General features: G+C 41.7%; 1 protein-coding gene across 1 annotated transcript in view; it reads right to left on the reverse strand.

Annotated features, from left to right (window-relative positions):
• LOC144597978 (uncharacterized) overlaps positions 1–19,514 on the reverse strand; it is a 44,052-nt gene that overhangs the window by 4,421 nt on the left and 20,117 nt on the right. Inside the window, exons 6-9 of the mRNA XM_078407844.1 lie at positions 18,858–19,089; positions 11,194–11,434; positions 3,069–3,190; positions 2,151–2,332 (exon numbers count right to left, since the gene is read on the reverse strand). Coding sequence (XP_078263970.1) covers positions 2,151–2,332; positions 3,069–3,190; positions 11,194–11,434; positions 18,858–19,089 — 777 coding nt within the window. The remainder of the gene's footprint in view (positions 1–2,150; positions 2,333–3,068; positions 3,191–11,193; positions 11,435–18,857; positions 19,090–19,514) is intronic.

Consider the following 19,514-nt stretch of genomic DNA (forward strand, 5'->3'; position numbering starts at 1 on the left):
TTGTTTTCTCTGGAGTGTCAGAGGCTGAGGAGACACCTGATAAAAGCACATAAAATTTGAGATAGGGAAGACAATCAGAACCTATTTCCAAGGTCAGAATTGTCAATGACTAGAGGGCTAAGGTTTAAGGTGAGAGGGGCAAAGTTTAAAGGAGATACATGGGGCAAGGTTTTATTGCAGAGAGTGGTGGGTACCTGGAATGCACTGCCAGCCAGGGGTGGTGGTATAAGCAGATACGATAGTGGAATTTAAGAAGCTTTTGGACAGGCACATAGATATGCAGGGAAGTATGGCATAATGTGCAGGCAGAGATTAGTTTAACTGTGGTTGGGACATTGTGGTTGAAGGGCCGGTTCCTGTATTGTACTGTTCTATGATCCATATTGCATGTCAAGCATATTGTTAAATTGTAAAGTAGGGCATAGAAAATGGCATAACCAGTGGTAGGCCAATGTTTTCAGAAAATTTTGAGATTTAGCAGTGAAACACTACAAATCTTATCAGAAGGAAGAAAATTGATTTTGGGAGAAACCTTGCATGTAATATCAAAACAAATGGTCAGAGTTTCTATGGATGTATAAACAAGAAGAAGTTGGCTGAGGTAGGTGCAGGTTCACTAAAGAACAAGAGTGGTGAAGTAATAATAGAAAACAAAGAAATGGCAGATTCGCTAAATCAATTATTTGCATTACATCTCACCATGAAGGACATTACAAATGTCCCTCAGATAACAGATAATTTCAAGATACAGGGAGGAACTTGTAAAACTCCCAATCACAAGGGGTAATTACGGAAACAGGGCTAAAGTCAGACAAATTGCCAATGGCCAATGACCTAAGCCCACGGATTTTAAAGGAAGTGGTTAAAAGAGGTAGTGGATCCATTGATCAATATTTTTCAGAACTCACTAAACCTTACCAGTTCACTCGCAGCAGGGAGGTACCAGAATATTTGAAAACAGACAATGTGACTCCTTAAACTACAGGCTCATTAGTTTTATGTATTGCAGATAATAAGATAATAAAATCAATAATGCAAGATACTAAAATCAATAATAAAGAGAAAATAACTCAGCAGGACAGGCAGCATCTCTGGAGACAAGGAATGGGTGACGTTTCGGGTTGATTAGGAAAGATGAGTATAATCAAACTTAGTTTTATGAAAGGCAAATTATTTTAACATATTTTTTCATATCCTTTGAGGATGTGACAGGGAGAGTTGATAGAAGGATAGATAGATGTACTGTATTTAGATTTATAAAAAGCATTTGACAAGATGCCACATAAGAGGCTCACACAAAATGGAAAGAGACTACAAATTAAGAAGGATCCAGGTGTCCTTGGAATTGAATCACAATAATTTAGCAGTAAGGTCCAGCAAGTACTTAAGATTGGAAAAACCTTTTTGTCTTTATTGCAATGGGTTTGAAATTTAGGAATGGTGTTTTTGTTATAGTTGTGTGGGATGTTGGTGAGGGCATACCTTGAAAAATGTACAGTTTTGGTCTCTTTACCTAGAAATGATACAGTAGCATTGGAGGCACTCCAAAGAGGTTCAACGGGCTAATTCCTGGGATGAGAGGGTTGTCCAAACTAAAGAGTTTTGTTCTGTATTCCTTGGAGTTTAGAAGAATGAGGGATGACATTATTCAAACCAGAGATCTCTTAGAGTCATGGCAAGGTAGATGTTGAAATGCTTTAACCAGTGGGAGAGTCAAAAACTAGGGTGAATAGTTACAAAACAATGGTTCGGCATTCAAAACTGAGGTCCATGGAAATGTTTTCTCTCAGTAAATTTCTAGAATTCTGTGCCTCTGAGGAACTAGGGGTTATGGGGAACTGACACAGAAGGGGAGTTGAGACCAGCATTGATCAGCCATGATTATATTGAATAGCGGGGATAGCTTGAGAGTGGCTGCCATTCCTGCTCCTTGTGCTTTCATAAAAACACACAAAGTACGTGTTTTTTAAATACATTTTTTTCTTTGAAAACATTTCTTATGTTTTTGTAACCCAATGAGATATTCACCATGTTTTTCGCAAGATTATTGCAATGGAGGCCGGGCAATATTCATTCTAATGAATGGTCCTTTATCAGCAGAATGAGCCCATAGCTTGTTGCCTGTGACTGAATTCTGAAGTAGTACTCACCATTACGAGATCTAGAGATGAAAAACCCAAATGGTCCATGAGCTGGTTTGTACAGTTGAAGCAGGAGGCTGCCATCAGCAAATGTCTCCATTACTTGTCCAATAAACCTTGGGTGATTGGGTGATCCTATATCTTCCACATTGAGTGGTGTGAATAGTCTACAGCCAGATGACTTTTGTTCACTTTTAAGAATATAAAATATGCATTAATAAAGGCCAAAGCATAACATCACAATCAGACAAACCTCCACTTCCCAAAAAAATCACTCTTACATGACACATGAAAACTAAGGCCTACTGCTACTGGACCATTCCCCCAACAATTGTTATCACATTGAAAGAGGCATGATTTCATTTTAATTGGCTCCTTATCTACATTTGGACCAACTCTGTGATGAAGGAAGGCACAGTGTGATCCTCGCACATTCCAAATTGAGCAATATAAGAAAATCATAAAAATTTAATAGTACTTTGTTGACACCATACATTGTTTTGCTGACAACTGCTAGTGGATTATTATAGTTGGCCTGTAATTTCCAGTTTGTATTTACCCTGCAAAGACATGCTTGCAGTTGTCAGGCCGACACCAGTGTTGTAACAATACAGGAACAGCTTGACTAGGCCAAAGCAATTACTGGAGCACGTCCTCACTCAATTTGAGACAAAGGTATTTATGGTGGAATTAGAAAATGTATGATCCTTTGTTGAGTTTGTGAAGTGCAAAGAGAGGTAGAAAGAGGCAAGGATTTGGGAAGGATCATCAGCTGAAGGTTTCTAGGGCTGAAGATTTCAGATATAGGAAGAGCAAAGGAAATGGAAGAAATTGACAAAAGGAATGAAATCATGTGAGATATGACACAACTCCATTTCTGCACAACCCCCTCTACCAATACTCAATACCTTAATTAGTACCATGTACCTGCTTCCTAAGCCAGTCTCCATCATCTCTCCTACCAGGTATGAGCTGCAACGCTTCTTCTTACTTTGGGAGTGAAGTGATTGTATGGATGATACTTTCCTCAACTGGGCCAATGGGGACACCTAGCAGAAGATGATTTCAATAGTCAGTGAATACTCAGTCACATAGTCACTATTTTCACACATTTTCAATGTTGACAAGGAGAATTGGTTTGTGTTCTGTACAAAAAAAGCTAACCATGCTTCTGAAAGTTAATTATTCAGTTGATAGTGAAACTATTTCTGGACAATCTATTTCCTGGAGATGCTAATTCTTCAGAGTAAACAAAGACTAAGAAAACTTCAGAACAAAAACAAAGTATTGCAAAAAATATTGGTGACAAACTGAAAAAGTCTTTCCCCGTATTGTCAGGTAACAAACCAGGACTTCAGTCCCGGGCCTCCTGCATTGGCAGAGTGAGGCCCAGCGCAATTTGGAGGAACAACACCTCATATTTCACTTGGGCAGCTTACACCCCAGCGGTATGAATATTGACTTCTCTAACTTCAAGTAACCCTTGATTTCCCTCTCTCTCAATCCCTCCCCCCTCCCCAGTTCTCAGACTGGTCTAACTGCCCTTGTTTACATTTGATCTCTGTTTGCATTGTTGCCACCTTCTCCTAGCTAACAGTGATCTATTTTACATTTTCCTTGATCTCCATCCCCTCTGTCTCATTTTCGCATCTTACATTTCCTTATCTCTATCTCCCTCTCCCCGAATCAGTCTGAAGAAGGGTCTTGACCCAAAACATCACCCATTCCTATCCAGAGATGCTGCCTATCCCACTGAGTTACTCCAGCATTTTATGTCTGACTCCAGGAGTCTTTGGTTACCCACTACACATCAAATGCATACAAACTAATATCCTCCTATGGAAAATATAATGTCCATTTATCCAGATCTCACCTAAATGGAAGCAGTTTCCCAACATTCACTATTAAATTGTGTTCTTTCATTTATGATATTGTCTTCTAATTCAAAATCAAATCTTCATCAGTGGTTACAATAAAGATGTACATAGGAATTAGAAACATAGAAAATAGGTGCATGAGGAAGCCATTTGGCTCTTCGAGCCAGCACCGGTTCCTATGGTTTAGAAATCAGCACCGTTCTTCTCCTGTTCAATTTCAGTGAAACATTATTTGCAAAGGATCACTATGGATCAACTTGGAATTCTATGAAATCCATGGTACTTCTCTGGAGGGCAGCATTAAATGGTGAAAAAGGTCTGGGAGCAAGAGGTAGCACGAGAACAAGGAACAACGTTTTTGGACAGGGACTGACAGGAAGAGAGTACAAGGTCTAAGATGGACTTACAGTACATTGAGATACATAGGAAATGTGCCAAAGAAAAGTTTGATGCACTGTTGGTGCAATAAACCACTTGGAATTATAATGGGTTGGCAACACCAGAAACCTGTCTCAGTAAAAGACAGAATGGTGTCCAAGAAAGATAGCATAGGGAACAGCCGTGGCAGTATTAAATAAGGATGTTGAGGAGTAAATTTACCTGGAAAATGGAGGAATGTGCTAAATCATAGAAAAGGTGATAATAGGGGACCTCAATTATTGAGATATAGGCAGACATAGCAATAATGTAAGGCAGAACTTAAATGATCATTGTGATTTTGGTTCAATAAAGAGGTCAAATGAGCCAGTTCAAGTAAGGCAAGTGAGGGCTAGTGATCATAATACCATAAGGGTTAGAATAGCTAGAAGAAAGCATATAGATCAAGGTAAAAAAATTATCAGCAAGGGTCCATTTCCAATGGGATGAGAACATTTAACCAACGTTTTACTCGCAAATCTATGTGAGGCCTTTAAAGCAGAGGTGTTTCAGCTACATTCTAGGAACATTTGCATGAGGAACACAATATGAAAATTCAAGTTTGTGCTTCCTGAATGACCAGAGAGAAAGAGAGTAAAAAGTACCAGGAAACATAATTTATGACAAATGCTATCTCATGAATAAATGAGAAGCAGACAGATTAGAGAAAACAGGGAGAAGGCAAAAGGAAAATAAGAGAGGCAAAGAGAGATCATAAAAAAGACAGACAACAAACATATAAAAGCCAAACATATTTTGCAGGCAATATGTAATAAAAAAGAACTGCAGATGCCATTTTATACCTAAGATAGATGCAGATGAGCTACAAGTGAGCATTGTTAGGTTGCCAGGCTAAAGCATCATTGGCAATGGATTGTGCAATACAAGATGCATATTCTTAGGCTTCCCACCTGGTGGCGCTCATGTACTATCTACATCATTCATTCAACGCTTTGAATGTAACAAAGTGATAAAAATGACAACACAGTTGACAGAAAAATCCACAAATACTCCGCGTCTCCCCTTCCACACAAGTTCATCCGGCTATTTCCCTCATTTACTTATTCAACTCTACCTCGAGCATTTTGGTGTGATTAAAGTCCGGGAGCAGAGCAAGGACGCCCGTTGGCTGAGAAGAAAAGTAAGTGCTAATTTAAGTGAGAAGTCAGGTGAATTGGACAATCAGGCAATTTAATTGGTGATATAAGTAAGGCTTGCAAAAGGGTGCAGCCCAGTGAGGGAAGTGCCCAGTGAGGGAAGTGCCCAGTGAGGGAAGTGCCCAGTGAGGGAAGTGCCCAGTGAGGGAAGTGCCCAGTGAGGGAAGTGCCCAGTGAGGGAAGTGCCCAGTGAGGGAAGTGCCCAGTGAGAAAAGTGCGAGTCTTTGGCGAGGAGGCTGAGGTGAGGAGGATACAATTGTTTTAAGCCAGAACTGGTTATAGACACAAGGTAATGGCGGAAAAGTTGGTGCCGTGTGTTTCCTGCAGGATGTGGGAAGACAGGGACCTCGCTGGAGCTTCTGGGAGCTACACCTGCAAGAACTGTGTCCAGGTGCAGCTCCTGAAGGGACGTGTGGTGGAGTTGGAGAGGCAGTTGAATGACCTCAGGGCCATCCGGGAATGCGAGAGTTTCCTCGACAGGACCTATTGTGAGGCTCTCACGCCAAGGGTCCAGGTCGAGCGAAGGTGGGAGACTGTTTCAGGGGGGAGTGGACGAGGACTACAGGAGACCCCAGTGGCTGTGCCTATTGCAAATAGGTATAGCCTCTTGGGAACTATCGGGGCAGAAGACGTTTCCAGTCCGAGTGGCGGACCTGTTGGCAAGGATACTCGAAAGGGGAGACTGAAGTCAGGAAGAGCCGTAGTGGTCGGTGACTCCATCGTCCGAGGGACGGACAGAAGATTCTGTGGCAGCAGAAGGGACTTGAGGATGGTCTGCTGCCTCCCTGGTGCCAGGGTTCAACACATCACGGACCGGCTTCAGAAAATCCTAGTGAGGGAAGGCGATCAACCTGAAGTCGTTGTGCATGTGGGCACGAATGACGTCGGGCGGAAGAGGAAGGAGGTGCTACAGCGGGAGTTTAGAGAGTTGGGAAAAACACTGAGAAGTAGGACGTCGAAGGTGGTTATCTCTGGACTGCTACCGGTACCTCGTGCTGGTGAGGCCAGGAACAGAGAGATAGAGGGTATGAATTTATGGCTGAGGGGCTGGTGCAGAGAGCAGGGATTTAGATTTCTGGACCACTGAGATCTCTTCTGGGCTAGGGGTGACTTGTACAAAAGGGACGGGTTACATCTTAACAGCAGGGGGACAAACATTCTGGCAGGCAGGTTTGCTAGTGTGACACCTGTGGCTTTAAACTAAGTAGTGGGGGGGAGGGGTTAACAAATTGTGAATATGAAGATGAGGTAAAAGGGAATACAGGAGATATTGCAAAAGACTCTCGGAAGAATGGGAACAGAAGTTCTAGAGGGGAAAAGAAATTAAGGGCAGGGCCAATTGTGACCGATGTGAGAGGGGAGGTAAATACAGAAGTTAAAGTGTTGTACTTAAATGCGCGTAGTATAAAAAATAAATTGGATGAGCTTGAGGCTCAGTTAGTCATGGGCAAGTATGATGTTGTAGGAATCACTGAGACATGGCTACAAGAGGACCAGGGCTGGGAACTGAATATTCAGGGGTACACAACGTATAGAAAAGACAGACAGGTGGGCAGAGGGGGTGGGGTTGCTCTGATGGTAAGGAATGATATACATTCCCTTGCAAGGGGTGACATAGAATCAGGAGATGTTGAATCAGTATGGATAGAAATGAGAAATTGTAAGGGTAAAAAGACCCTAATGGGAGTTATCTATAGGCCCCCAAACAGTAGCCTCGACATAGGTTGCAAGTTGAATCAGGAGATAAAATTGGCGTGTCAAAAATATAATGCTACGGTGGTTATGGGAGATTTCAACATGCAGGTAGACTGGGAAAATCAGGTTGGAAATGGACCCCAGGAAAGAGAGTTTGTATAGTGCCTTCGAGATGGATTCTTAGAACAGCTTGTACTGGAGCCTACAAGGGAGAAGGCAATTCTGGATTTAGTGTTGTGTAATGATCCTGATCTGATAAGGGGACTAGAGGTAAAAGAGCCATTAGGAGGCAGTGATCACAACATGATAAGTTTTACTCTGCAAATGGAAAGGCAGAAGGGAAAATCGGAAGTGTCGGTATTACAGTATAGCAAAGGGGATTACAGAGGCATGAGGCAGGAGCTGGCCAAAATTGACTGGAAGGAGGCCCTAGCAGGGAAGACGGTAGAACTGCAATGGCAGGTATTCCTGGGAATAATGCAGAGGTTGCAGGATCAATTTATTCCAAAGAGGTGGAAAGACTCTAAGGGGAGTAAGAGACACCTGTGGCTGACGAGGGAAGTCAGGGACAGCATAAAAATTAAGGAGAGGAAGTATAACATAGCAAAGAAGAGTGGGAAGACAGAGGATTGGGACTCTTTTAAAGAGCAACAAAAGTTAACTAAAAAGGCAATACGGGGAGAAAAGATGAGGTACGAGGGTAAACTAGCCAATAATATAAAGGAGGATAGCAAAAGTTTTTTTAGGTACGTGAAGAGGAAAAAAATAGTCAAGGCAAATGTGGGTCCCTTGAAGACAGAAGCAGGGGAATTTATTATGGGGAACAAAGAAATGGCAGACGAGTTAAACCGTTACTTTGGATCTGTCTTCACTGAGGAAGATACACACAATCTCCCAAATGTTCTAGGGGCCGGAGAACCTAGGGTGATGGAGGAACTGAAGGAAATCCACATTAGGCAGGAAATGGTTTTGGGTTGACTGATGGGACTGAAGGCTGATAAATCCCCAGGGCCTGATAGTCTGCATCCCAGGGTACTTAAGGAGGTGGCTCTAGAAATAGTGGAAGCATTGGAGATCATTTTTCAATGTTCTATAGATTCAGGATCAGTTCCTGTGGATTGGAGGATAGCAAATGTTATCCCACTTTTTAATAAAGGAGGGAGAGAGAAAACGGGTAACTATAGACCAGTTAGTCTGACATCAGTGGTGGGGAAGATGCTGGAGTCAATTATAAAAGACGAAATTGCTGAGCATTTGGATAGCAGTAACGGGATCATTCCGAGTCAGCATGGATTTACGAAGGGGAAATCATGCTTGACAAATCTACTGGAATTTTTTGAGGATGTAACTAGGAAAATTGACAGGGGAGAGTCAGTGGATGTGGTGTACCTCGACTTTCAGAAAGCCTTCGACAAGGTCCCACATAGGAGATTAGTGGGCAAAATTAGGGCACATGGTATTGGGGGTAGGGTACTGACATGGATAGAAAATTGGTTGACAGACAGAAAGCAAAGAGTGGGGATAAATGGGTCCCTTTCGGAATGGCAGGCAGTGACCAGTGGAGTACCGCAAGGTTCGGTGCTGGGACCCCAGCTATTTACGATATACATTAATGACTTAGACGAAGGGATTAAAAGTACCATTAGCAAATTTGCAGATGATACTAAGCTGGGGGGTAGTGTGAATTGTGAGGAAGATGCAATAAGGCTGCAGGGTGACTTGGACAGGTTGTGTGAGTGGGCGGATACATGGCAGATGCCGTTTAATGTAGATAAGTGTGAGGTTATTCACTTTGGAAGTAAGAATAGAAAGGCAGATTATTATCTGAATGGTGTCAAGTTAGGAGGAGGGGGAGTTCAACGAGATCTGGGTGTCCTAGTGCATCAGTCAATGAAAGGAATCATGCAGGTACAGCAGGCAGTGAAGAAAGCCAATGGAATGTTGGCCTTCGTAATAAGAGGAGTTGAGTATAGGAGCAAAGAGGTCCTTCTACAGTTGTACCGGGCCCTGGTGAGACCGCACCTGGAGTACTGTGTGCAGTTTTGGTCTCCAAATTTGAGGAAGGATATTCTTGCTATGGAGGGTGTGCAGCGTAGGTTCACTAGGTTAATTCCCGGAATGGCGGGACTGTCGTATGTTGAAAGGCTGGAGCGATTGGGCTTGTATACACTGGAATTTAGAAGGATGAGGGGGGATCTTATTGAAACATATAAGATAATTAGGGGATTGGACACATTAGAGGCAGGAAACATGTTCCCAATGTTGGGGGAGTCCAGAACAAGGGGCCACAGTTTAAGAATAAGGGGTAGGCCATTTAGAACGGAGATGAGGAAGAACTTTTTCAGTCAGAGAGTGGTGAAGGTGTGGAATTCTCTGCCTCAGAAGGCAGTGGAGGCCAGTTCGTTGGATGCTTTCAAGAGAGAGCTGGATAGAGCTCTTAAGGATAGCGGAGTGAGGGGGTATGGGGAGAAGGCAGGAACGGGGTACTGATTGAGAGTGATCAGCCATGATCGCATTGAATGGCGGTGCTGGCTCGAAGGGCTGAATGGCCTACTCCTGCACCTATTGTCTATTGCCTATTGTCTATTAACATGCGCTCTACATATCTCCAATGCATATTCAGATTACTTCACAAAATTGGGGGGAAATGAATTAAAAGGGTGGCAGTATTATTGTTCCCACTGGGAGCAATACATAGAGCTCATTGCTGCTACATTGAATACTTGTTGACCATTGAGAAGGCAGACAAATGTAAAATAATCTCTCTCTCCATTCATGAAAAAAGGCTGCCGTGATGGTGACAGAAAATATGGGAGAGGTATATTTGCACTTGGGGGGGGGGGGGGGGGGGAGCAACAATATCAAGGTGTGTGGCCGGTCCCCACAAGATCCAATGCACGGTTAGAGACTTGTCTGCAAATGGCCCTGTGTCTCTGCGTGGTACAGTATGCAATGATTAGTCTGACAGTTTTCACAGAATCTTGCTCATAGATGCACTGCTCTTGGCAATAAGAGAACAACAACAAGAGAAGCTGATGCTTCTGCATGTATACCGAACAATGTAAAATGAACTGGCAGAGGCAGTGAGTGAAACATGAATGTCACACTTGGGACCATTTAATTCACAGTTCTTTGAGAATCTGCGGCAGAATCCTCGTTTTGTGGAATTGCACACAATGGTTCAGTAACTTTGAAATGGCCACTGCAAGTTTGATGATGTCATCAGTTGCATGACTGACATTCGCAGTGTTTGTAAGGGGAATCATACACAAAAGTACCAGGTTATTTTCTCCACGTACATGAATGTACAACTGGGTCCAAGTTCTTGATAATTGTCTCACGGTCATGTCAAGTTTAATGCCGTGAGATACTGGTACAATACAAATCTCTCTGGCGGTAGCATTACAAGCACATACACTCAGACAAACATAAAAAAACACAAATCATTGACAAATTATACATAAAGTTATGCAGAACAGTAAAAAGAAAGCAGACTGTATGAAAAAAATCATGTTATTAGTGCAAAGTGCAATTTTAAAAGTCCATGGTAATGCAAGAGGTGGACTGTAGTGTTCTTTAGTCAAGGTAGGATAGAGATCAGATCTATCAACACTTTTCCTAAACAAGTTTAGAACGTCACCTCTCAACATTATTCTAGAGTGAAAACTCAAGCCTATTCAGACATTCATATTTGAACTCCCTCTCAGTTTTGGTGTCATCCCTCTAAAACTAAAATCCAACTGCCTCATGCCTTGGCATATATTCTATGACATGAATGTATGCCAAGGCATGAGGTGCATTTTACTCAAAAGTGGGCAGTAATCCAGAGTTTATGATCTTAATAAAATGTCTCAATTTTTAAACGTAAAAATCCTGGAATGGGCTAAAGTAATTGAAAACACCCACCAGTCGCAGTGATTGCAGAGAAGGAGTCTTCCTCAGGTGTCCGCTGGACTTCTCACACCTCAGGTCCCCAGACTTGTCCTCTGTAGATTGGCAGTTAATCTGCTCCATACTGGATGATCCGAGCCGGTTCAATTTACTGACCGTGTTGTGTCTAATTGTCGTAAAGAATGCCTTCATGAAGGATCGATGCTTGTGTTGGCTGTCAGTAATGTGCTGAGTTCTAGCATTGTCCTTGGAGATGCTGGATAAGAAGCCAGAATGTCATTCAGCCAGTGCTCATCTGCACTTTACATTATAACTGCAAGAGCTGGTTTAATACATACAGTGGGTGTGTATGAGAGGAATCACCCAGGAGTCTGATTTGAAATGTGTGACAAGGAATAGATTACTCATATGGCGAGATGCAATGGGAATACCAAGAGAGGGAAGTAGACGCAGGGACCTAGACGTTCTAAGCTTCATAATAGGAATATAACACATTATTACATGTTTCCTTAATGCTGTTTCCTTCTACAAAGTTAGGATCACCATTTTCAGTCATACACCTAGTGCGATACAAGTGCAGTTGTGCAACATTTGTAAAGAAGGAAAGCTACACATGTGGCCATTGCAATAAGATCAATTTAATTGAGCTACCAGCATTAGGTTGCACAGTTAACAACCACTTGAAAGAACAGTCTACACTGTGGCATACTACACTGGTGCAAGTGTTATGGCTGAGGGGATGGCACAGAGAGAAGGTGGGATTCGAGGCCAGGAAGCATGCACCTGAGTTTTTTGACCAGGATCTCAAGAATATTATAGATGAAATTTGCTTCTTCAATGAAGTCCAAGAGACCTTCAAACAGGAACTGGCAACAGATCGTAAATAAGATGCCAGCCAGGTAGGCAGCCCCTAATATACAGTACAAAGACCATTACTGAAAGAATCATGACCTTCTACATTCAGGAACATCCCCATTCAACATCACCCCTCCATACAGACCTATTTTCAGAGGCATATATCATTTGATTGTTTGCCAATTTAGCTGCAATACGATAAAGACGGTAAAGTTTCTGCTTTGAGGTGAAGTTGGCATCGTGAGCAGAATGAGGGCCCTCTCATGGTTAGAGCTAGTGGTGAGCTGAAGCTAATGCCAATGAGATAGATGCAAGTTATCATACATTAAAATCCATCCCATCTTCATCAAAATTACTATTGATTCTGAACGGTTCTGTATTTATACTGATCACTTTCAGCAAAATGCCAATGCTAGCAGGATCACTATTCTAATCATTATCTTTTCAGGTTTCAGGAGATCATTTAAAGCCATCATCATTCTGTGAAAATCAAATCTGACTCATCAGAGCTCTGCTAACTACCTTCAACAGCACATTGCTCTCACGAGGGCAAAGAGAGACGCTAGTGGGGAAGAGATTGCTTTCCATCAGGAATGGATTACTGTCATATGTAAACAGAGAGCAGATTCCCAGGAGATTACTGTAGCCCTCAGTATGGAAACAGTTGATTTTGTGTGATTGAATGCTTTGAATGCAGGGTTGGCATTTCTGAAGATTCTAATGGTATTTGTGTAATCTGCGATATGGCAGGTCTGCCAAGAATCCAGTGTCACTTTAGTACACACAGTTTCTGTCCTCCATCAAGATGTCAGATGTCAAGATGCTAGCATTCATGCAATTCCCATTGATAAACTGCTTCATAGTGTGTAAAAGTTCTGGTACTCCTTGACCTAATAAGATTTGTGTATTCCGTCAGTCAGAAGTTGGGATGAAAACTGTTGGTTAATGAAAAGCTACTCATTCACTGCATGGGCCGAGATAGATGAAGAAACTAAAGTGAAAACAGGATCTCTCTTCATGACTACAGGAAACACAGCATCTACAGGTAGTCCTCCAAGAAATGGAATCTGCGGCAAGCTCAGTCATTGCCTTTTAGCTACCCAACTGTAGAAGTCACTTCATTGAACAAAATATCAAATGGGGACAGAGCGATACGCAATGTTCCTTTTGTTGTTTCCCAGTAATAATGTCTTTATCTAATGCTGTATTTTTATCCAATCTTTATCCATGAGAAATATGAAACTCAACATTTAGAGTAATTCACGTATTTCACACCAGCCAACTTTGTCAAGATAAGTTGTGGCTTTTTTTTCTCTCGCATGATAAGGAGTTCAGTCTGTACCATTCCAAAAGCAGGCTTCAAATTGAAAGTAGGCTTTCAACAATTGTCTTCATAATGGTTTTGAACAAAGTTCATCACATAATTAATCATGATGGATATTAGTCAATCAAAAGGCTGGTCTCAATGATCTCCTACAGATTAGGGCAGGCACTGATTCATGCAAACAGTTCACAGGTTCTCATGATGCATCACATTGCTTGACTAGGGTTGTTGACTGATCCCATTGATTTATTTTAAGGCCGCTACATCTAAGGCTCATTATGCTGTATATTTTATTGTATTCTTGATAGATCATAATTGTTGAGAGCATTTGCTGCCAGCCTGTGGAAGACACAAAGGGTTAAGGCTGATGTGCTCGGCTATACATTTTGTTGTAGGAGTATCTTGAAGCAGTGCTCAACTGTGATATTGGAGAAGCTCAATTGACATTTTTGAGGACCATCTTGCATAGATGGAACAATATTTGAGTAGCAGAAGCTGAATCCAAGCTGAACATTCATTAAATATCCCCTACTCCCAATTCCTCCATCTACGCCACATCTGCACCCAGGATGAGGTGTTCCATACCAGGGCATCAGAGATGTCATCATTCTTTAGGAAATGGGGGTTCCCTTCTTCCATTATAGATGAGGCACTCACTAGGGTCTCCTCAATATTCCACAGCTCCACTCTTGCTCCCCCTCCCTCCATTCATAACAAGTACAGAGTCCCCCTTGTCCTCACCTTCCACCCCATCAGCCGTCGCATACAGCATATAATTCTCCAACATTTTTGTCACTTCCAAAGGGAACCCACTACTGGCCACATCTTCCCATCTCCACCCCTTTCTGCTTTCCGCAGAGACCGTTCCCTCCGAAACTCCCTGGTCAACTCATCCTTTCCCACCCAAACCACCCCCCCCCCCCCCCACCCACCCCCACCCCCCGAGTACTTCAGGTACTTTCCCTTGCAACCGCAGGAGATGCAACACCTGTCCCTTTACCTCCCCTCTCGACTCTATCCAAGGTCCAAACAGTCTTTCTAGGTGAGGCAGAGGTTCACTTGCACCTCCTACAACCTCATATACTGTATCCGCTGTTCCAGGTGTCAACTTCTCTACATCGGCGAGACCAAGCACAGGCTCGACGATCATTTCGCTGAACACCTCCACTCAGTCCATCTTAATCTACCTGATCTCCCAGTGGCTCAGCACTTCAGCTCCCCCTCCCATTCCCAATCTGACCTTTCTATCCTGGACCTCCTCCATTGTCAGAGTGAGGGTCAGCGCAAATTGGAGGAACAGCACCTCATATTTCGTTTGGGTAGTTTACACCCAGCGGTATGAACATTGACTTCTCTAACTTCAGATAGCCCTTGCTTTCCCTCTCTATTCCTTCCCCCTTCCCAGTTCTCCCACTAGTCTTATTGTCTCCGACTACATTCTTTCTTTGTCCCGCCCCCTCCCCTGACATCAGTCTGAAGAAGGGTCTCGACCCGAAATGTCACCCATTCCTTCTCTCCAGAGATGCTGCCTGACCTGCTGAATTACTCCAGAATTTTATGTCTGTCTGTTCACTTAAATTATGTGTTTTGGAAGGGGAGAATTGGTCAGAGAAAATTCATTTCGGAAAGAAAGAAGATTAGCAAGGATGGCATGGAGTCCATGGATTCGAGAGGTAACGAGGAGTGGGTTGATTGAGAGAGGACTGAATGGCAGTCTAAAGACCCCATTGATATTAGTAGCAGGCAGCAGATTAGAGATAGGCATTCATGGGACTAAACACCATGAAAAACAAAGACAAATTTACCTATGTGGAGATGGACACCTTAAACTCTCTGGCTGCAGCCTAGATAATATCACATCCTTTAAGCAGCCCTCCAACTTCTAATTAAGGTCCAATTAGATGATTAGGTTTAGGTTTATTATCATCACAAGTACCAAGGTACAGTGAAAAGCTTTGTTTGGCATGCTATCCAAACAGATCAGGTGGACTATACATAAATACAATCAAGTTAAACTCAAGTACAATAAGTAGAGCAAAGGGGAAAATATCAAATATTGTTTTCAACGTTGTAGTGCATTAGTTCATTAGACAAAGTCCAACATCCACAATAGGTTAGAGGCGAATTGGATAGTACCCTATCTTATGGAAGGACCATTTACAAGCCTGATAACAGAGGGGAAGAAGCTATTCCTCAGTCAGGAGTGGCGCAGAAACGAAGAAGGAATGATGGGGGTGAGATAAGTCTCCACCATGCAGTACGAGGTTGATAACTAACTCCTTCATCTTGCTGACATTGAAAGAGAGTTTGTGGGCCTCATCCACACAAGGAAATAGTGCACAAAATATTTCATTGCACAGAAAACCAGAAATTATTAACAAAATAACTATCCTCCTTTCCCATTACTTTCTGTCCCATCTGCAGCAGAGTCTGTAGATCTCACATTATTCTTATTATCCTGATAATTTATCTCAGAATCAGACCCAGAATGGAAACATGTGAACATTCTTCCCGACAACCTAAACATAAAATGGACAAACTGCAGTTGCCGTGGGTTCGAACATGGGGTACACTAGGATCTTGGATTTACATTGATTCTGTTGATGACTCAAATTTACAAAGGGTAAAACAAGGGAAACTGGCCACATGTGCTTTGGATTTCTCATATCTGGAGATACAAGAAAGAAGTTTATTTAACTGTCGATAATCTGTGGCAAGGATATGTCAGACAGTAGCAAAGAGGTGGAATTAGTTGGTCTAAGTAATGTACATGTATGTGGTCCAAATATCATCAAATATATCAAGTATACAAAGTCTATTTCAGCCTCAAACAGTTGCTAAGAAGATGGATATCCTCCAATTGGAAACTGATCCAGCCCTCAGTGGATGAATGAATTATCTGATCTGATCCCAACTGATAACTGATGGCTCTTTTCTCAGAGAATACAAAATATATAAAAATCGAGAAACGGCAGGTGATAGAAGTCTGAAATAAAAACAGAAAATGCCACAAGCACTCAACATGTCAGACAGCATCTACGAAAAGAGAAACAGAGATAACATTTCAGCAAAAAGTCCCTTCATTGGACTAGCCTGTCGGATATGTCACAGAGCACTGCATCTTGCAACTTTTATGTTCTCACTTTAACTGTCCTCATTTCATTGATTTATTAATTTTCTGATCAAATTATTTTTCTCTAACTGCCCCATCAACCAATCAACTAGATTACCTTATTATAGCTTATCCCCCTGGAACTCCTACCCTCACTATATCAGAGTAATGCCCTTTGTCCTGTCCATTTCTTGAAAATCAACTTGTTTTCTCGTTTTCCCATATCTAATGAAGGGTCTTCAACCTGAAATATTAACTTAATTACTCATTCCACAGATGCTGCCTGGCCTGCTGAGTGTTTCTGGCATTTTAAACTTTACCAGTTCTGGCGTTTAGTTTACACTTTAGAGGTACAACATGAAAACAGACTCTTCGGCCCACTGAGTCCACACGTACAGGTATGTAGGTTAATTGACTGGGTAAATGTAAAAATTGTCCCTAGTGTGTGTAGGATAGTGTTAGTGTGCGGGAATCACTGGGCGGTGCGGACTTGGTGGGCCGAAAAGGCCTGTTTCCGCGCTGTATCTGAAATATGAAAATATGAAAGCAGCAATCACCCCGTACACTAGCACTATCCTTCACTAGCACAAATTTACAATTTACAGTAGCCAATTAGCCTACAAACTTGAATGTCTTTCTAGTGTGGGAGGAAACTGGAGCACCCAGAGAAAGCCCACGCGATCACAGGGAGAATGTACAAACTCTGTAGAGACAGCATCCGTAGTCAGAATCGAACCCGGGTCTCTGGCGCTGTATGGCAGCAACTCTACCACTGCACCACTGTGCCACCGTTTCTTTTGTGTACAATGTAACCTTACCTTAAATAGCATAAAAACTGTAGCATTCCTTATCACATTTAATTCAAACTATTTATTGTCACATAATCTAATTCTATCATCATCATATAAATCTCAATCAAATTACTCCAATGTGTACACTTCTCTAAAGTATAGATTCTCAGCTGTTTTACTCTGTGAAGTATTTTTAGCTTACCTTGATAAAGGGATTTATTCTGGTGCTTCTACTTTTTAGCTGCCTGAAGCTTCAGTTTCACCCATCATATGAGGAGAAGAATACAGAGCATAGTATTCCAACTGAAACCTGGACCTGGTCTTGTCCAAGACTAGAATTCAATCCATTTAACTTTTATGAAATTTTTATTCTATTAATTTAACACCCCGATTTATTTCCCCATAGCTCAGATGATATTTTCCTTTACGAATATATATAAACGTTCCTTTTAAAAGTTAATATTGAATACTTTAGGTAATGTTTTCTACATCAAAATGACTTGTTGTGTTCAAACTCTTTTTATGTCTTCTGCCTCTACTGCCAATGGGCACAATTTCCCAATATGCAACCTTATCAAACTGTTATTGTTTGTTTTTTGAGGATGTGTGTGTGTGTATACATATATTTTTTCTCTCTCGTTTATCATATTGTTTATAGTGAAATATTTTTTCATATTCTGTTGTGCTGCACGTTAGAATTTCAATGTTCTATCTGGGGCACATGACAATAAAACACTCTTGACTCTTGACCCTTTGTAATTTTGAATGTCTGTAAAGTGTCCACATTCTGCTCTAAAGACGATAGATCGAGCTTTCTTTAGTAATTTCCTATAATTAGGCTACATTGTAAGTATACAATATTTGTGAATTTGTTCCTTTTAGAAAAAAGACGTTTTTTGTGCAGCATATTTCACAATTTTGGACAGTCTGTTGGTCTGTCTGATGAGCCTCACAGCTAATTAAATCCTTTCAACATGTCGTCTCAATATGACAGTGAAGAAATAGGGCAGCCAAAACGAACACATTAAAGCCCCACAAACAAACATAATTAGATTTATGTTGGTTGTAGGATAAACATATTTTTTATATTGCAGTCCACATGAAAGATAGCAATTTTGACAGTGAAATATTTCCTTTGCATCAGTCTGGATTATGTGCTCAATTTTTTGCATTAGATTTGCATACCAAATTCCCTGGACTTCAGAGTGAAACCCACAATCTCCTAACACAAAAGTAAATGGTAAACGTGCTGATCTACAGCTGGCACCTGATGCTCTACATCAAATACTCTCCAGTCCCAAAGCTGTGTCCACCCTTCATTTAACATCCAAAACATTGACTATCAATATTTGTGATTGCCTAAGGGAATCCCAGATGAGGTTAGGCAGCTTTTACGGTAGGGAATCTGGATATTAATCACCTCAGCAGACATGCTAATTCCTTCAGCCCTACTAACCAAGAATCAATATTGGCAAAGGCAATCTCAGGATTTCCTTGCAGATTCACCAGACATTTACCCCGAGGCCTATATAACTTGGTATACAAAATTACCAATTTACCCGGGGGTTATTCAGAAAGTATGGGAGCTTTAACTCACAGTGGCTGTTGATTGTCATCTGAAGGTTTACTGGCTGAATGGTGAATGGGTCTATCTCTGCAGTCTGCTGTCCCAATCACTGGCAACAGTGGCTCACCATCCCTGGTTGTGGGCTGAGGAAGCTTAGGCAAACCGCTGTCTTCTTCCTGGACCAAAGTTGACACAGATGTCAGTGACTCCCGACTGGAAGTAGATTCTTGAGGTTGTATTTTCACTGCCGCAGGTTGACTTTCTGTTAAGAAAAGAGAATAAGATATGATTTGCCCAGAGTCCCATTGCTTTAATTTATACCAAACAGAGCACATGATCCTATGAGAGAAGGAGCAGCAGTGGATCATTTGGCCTTTCAAGCTAATCCTGATATTCAATACAAACATAGCTAAACTGCCCAAAGCCTCTTCTCTGCTGTGCCATTAACTCAAAGCCCTCATTTTCCCAATATTTCAAAAGTCTATCTACCTTTACTTAAAATTCTAGCCTCTACAACTCTCTGGGGTGGATAATTCCAGAAATTTGCTATTCTCTTCAAGGGAAATTTCACCTCAGTGTTAAACTACAATGTGAATAAATCAATACAAAATATCTAACACTGTACATGAATGACAACCAACTCTCTAAATAAAGCTTTTGCCCATACTTTTCCTTTAACTTTAATTC

Source organism: Rhinoraja longicauda, chromosome 11, assembly GCF_053455715.1.
Source record: "Rhinoraja longicauda isolate Sanriku21f chromosome 11, sRhiLon1.1, whole genome shotgun sequence".
In the NCBI taxonomy this organism is placed as follows: domain Eukaryota; kingdom Metazoa; phylum Chordata; class Chondrichthyes; order Rajiformes; family Arhynchobatidae; genus Rhinoraja; species Rhinoraja longicauda.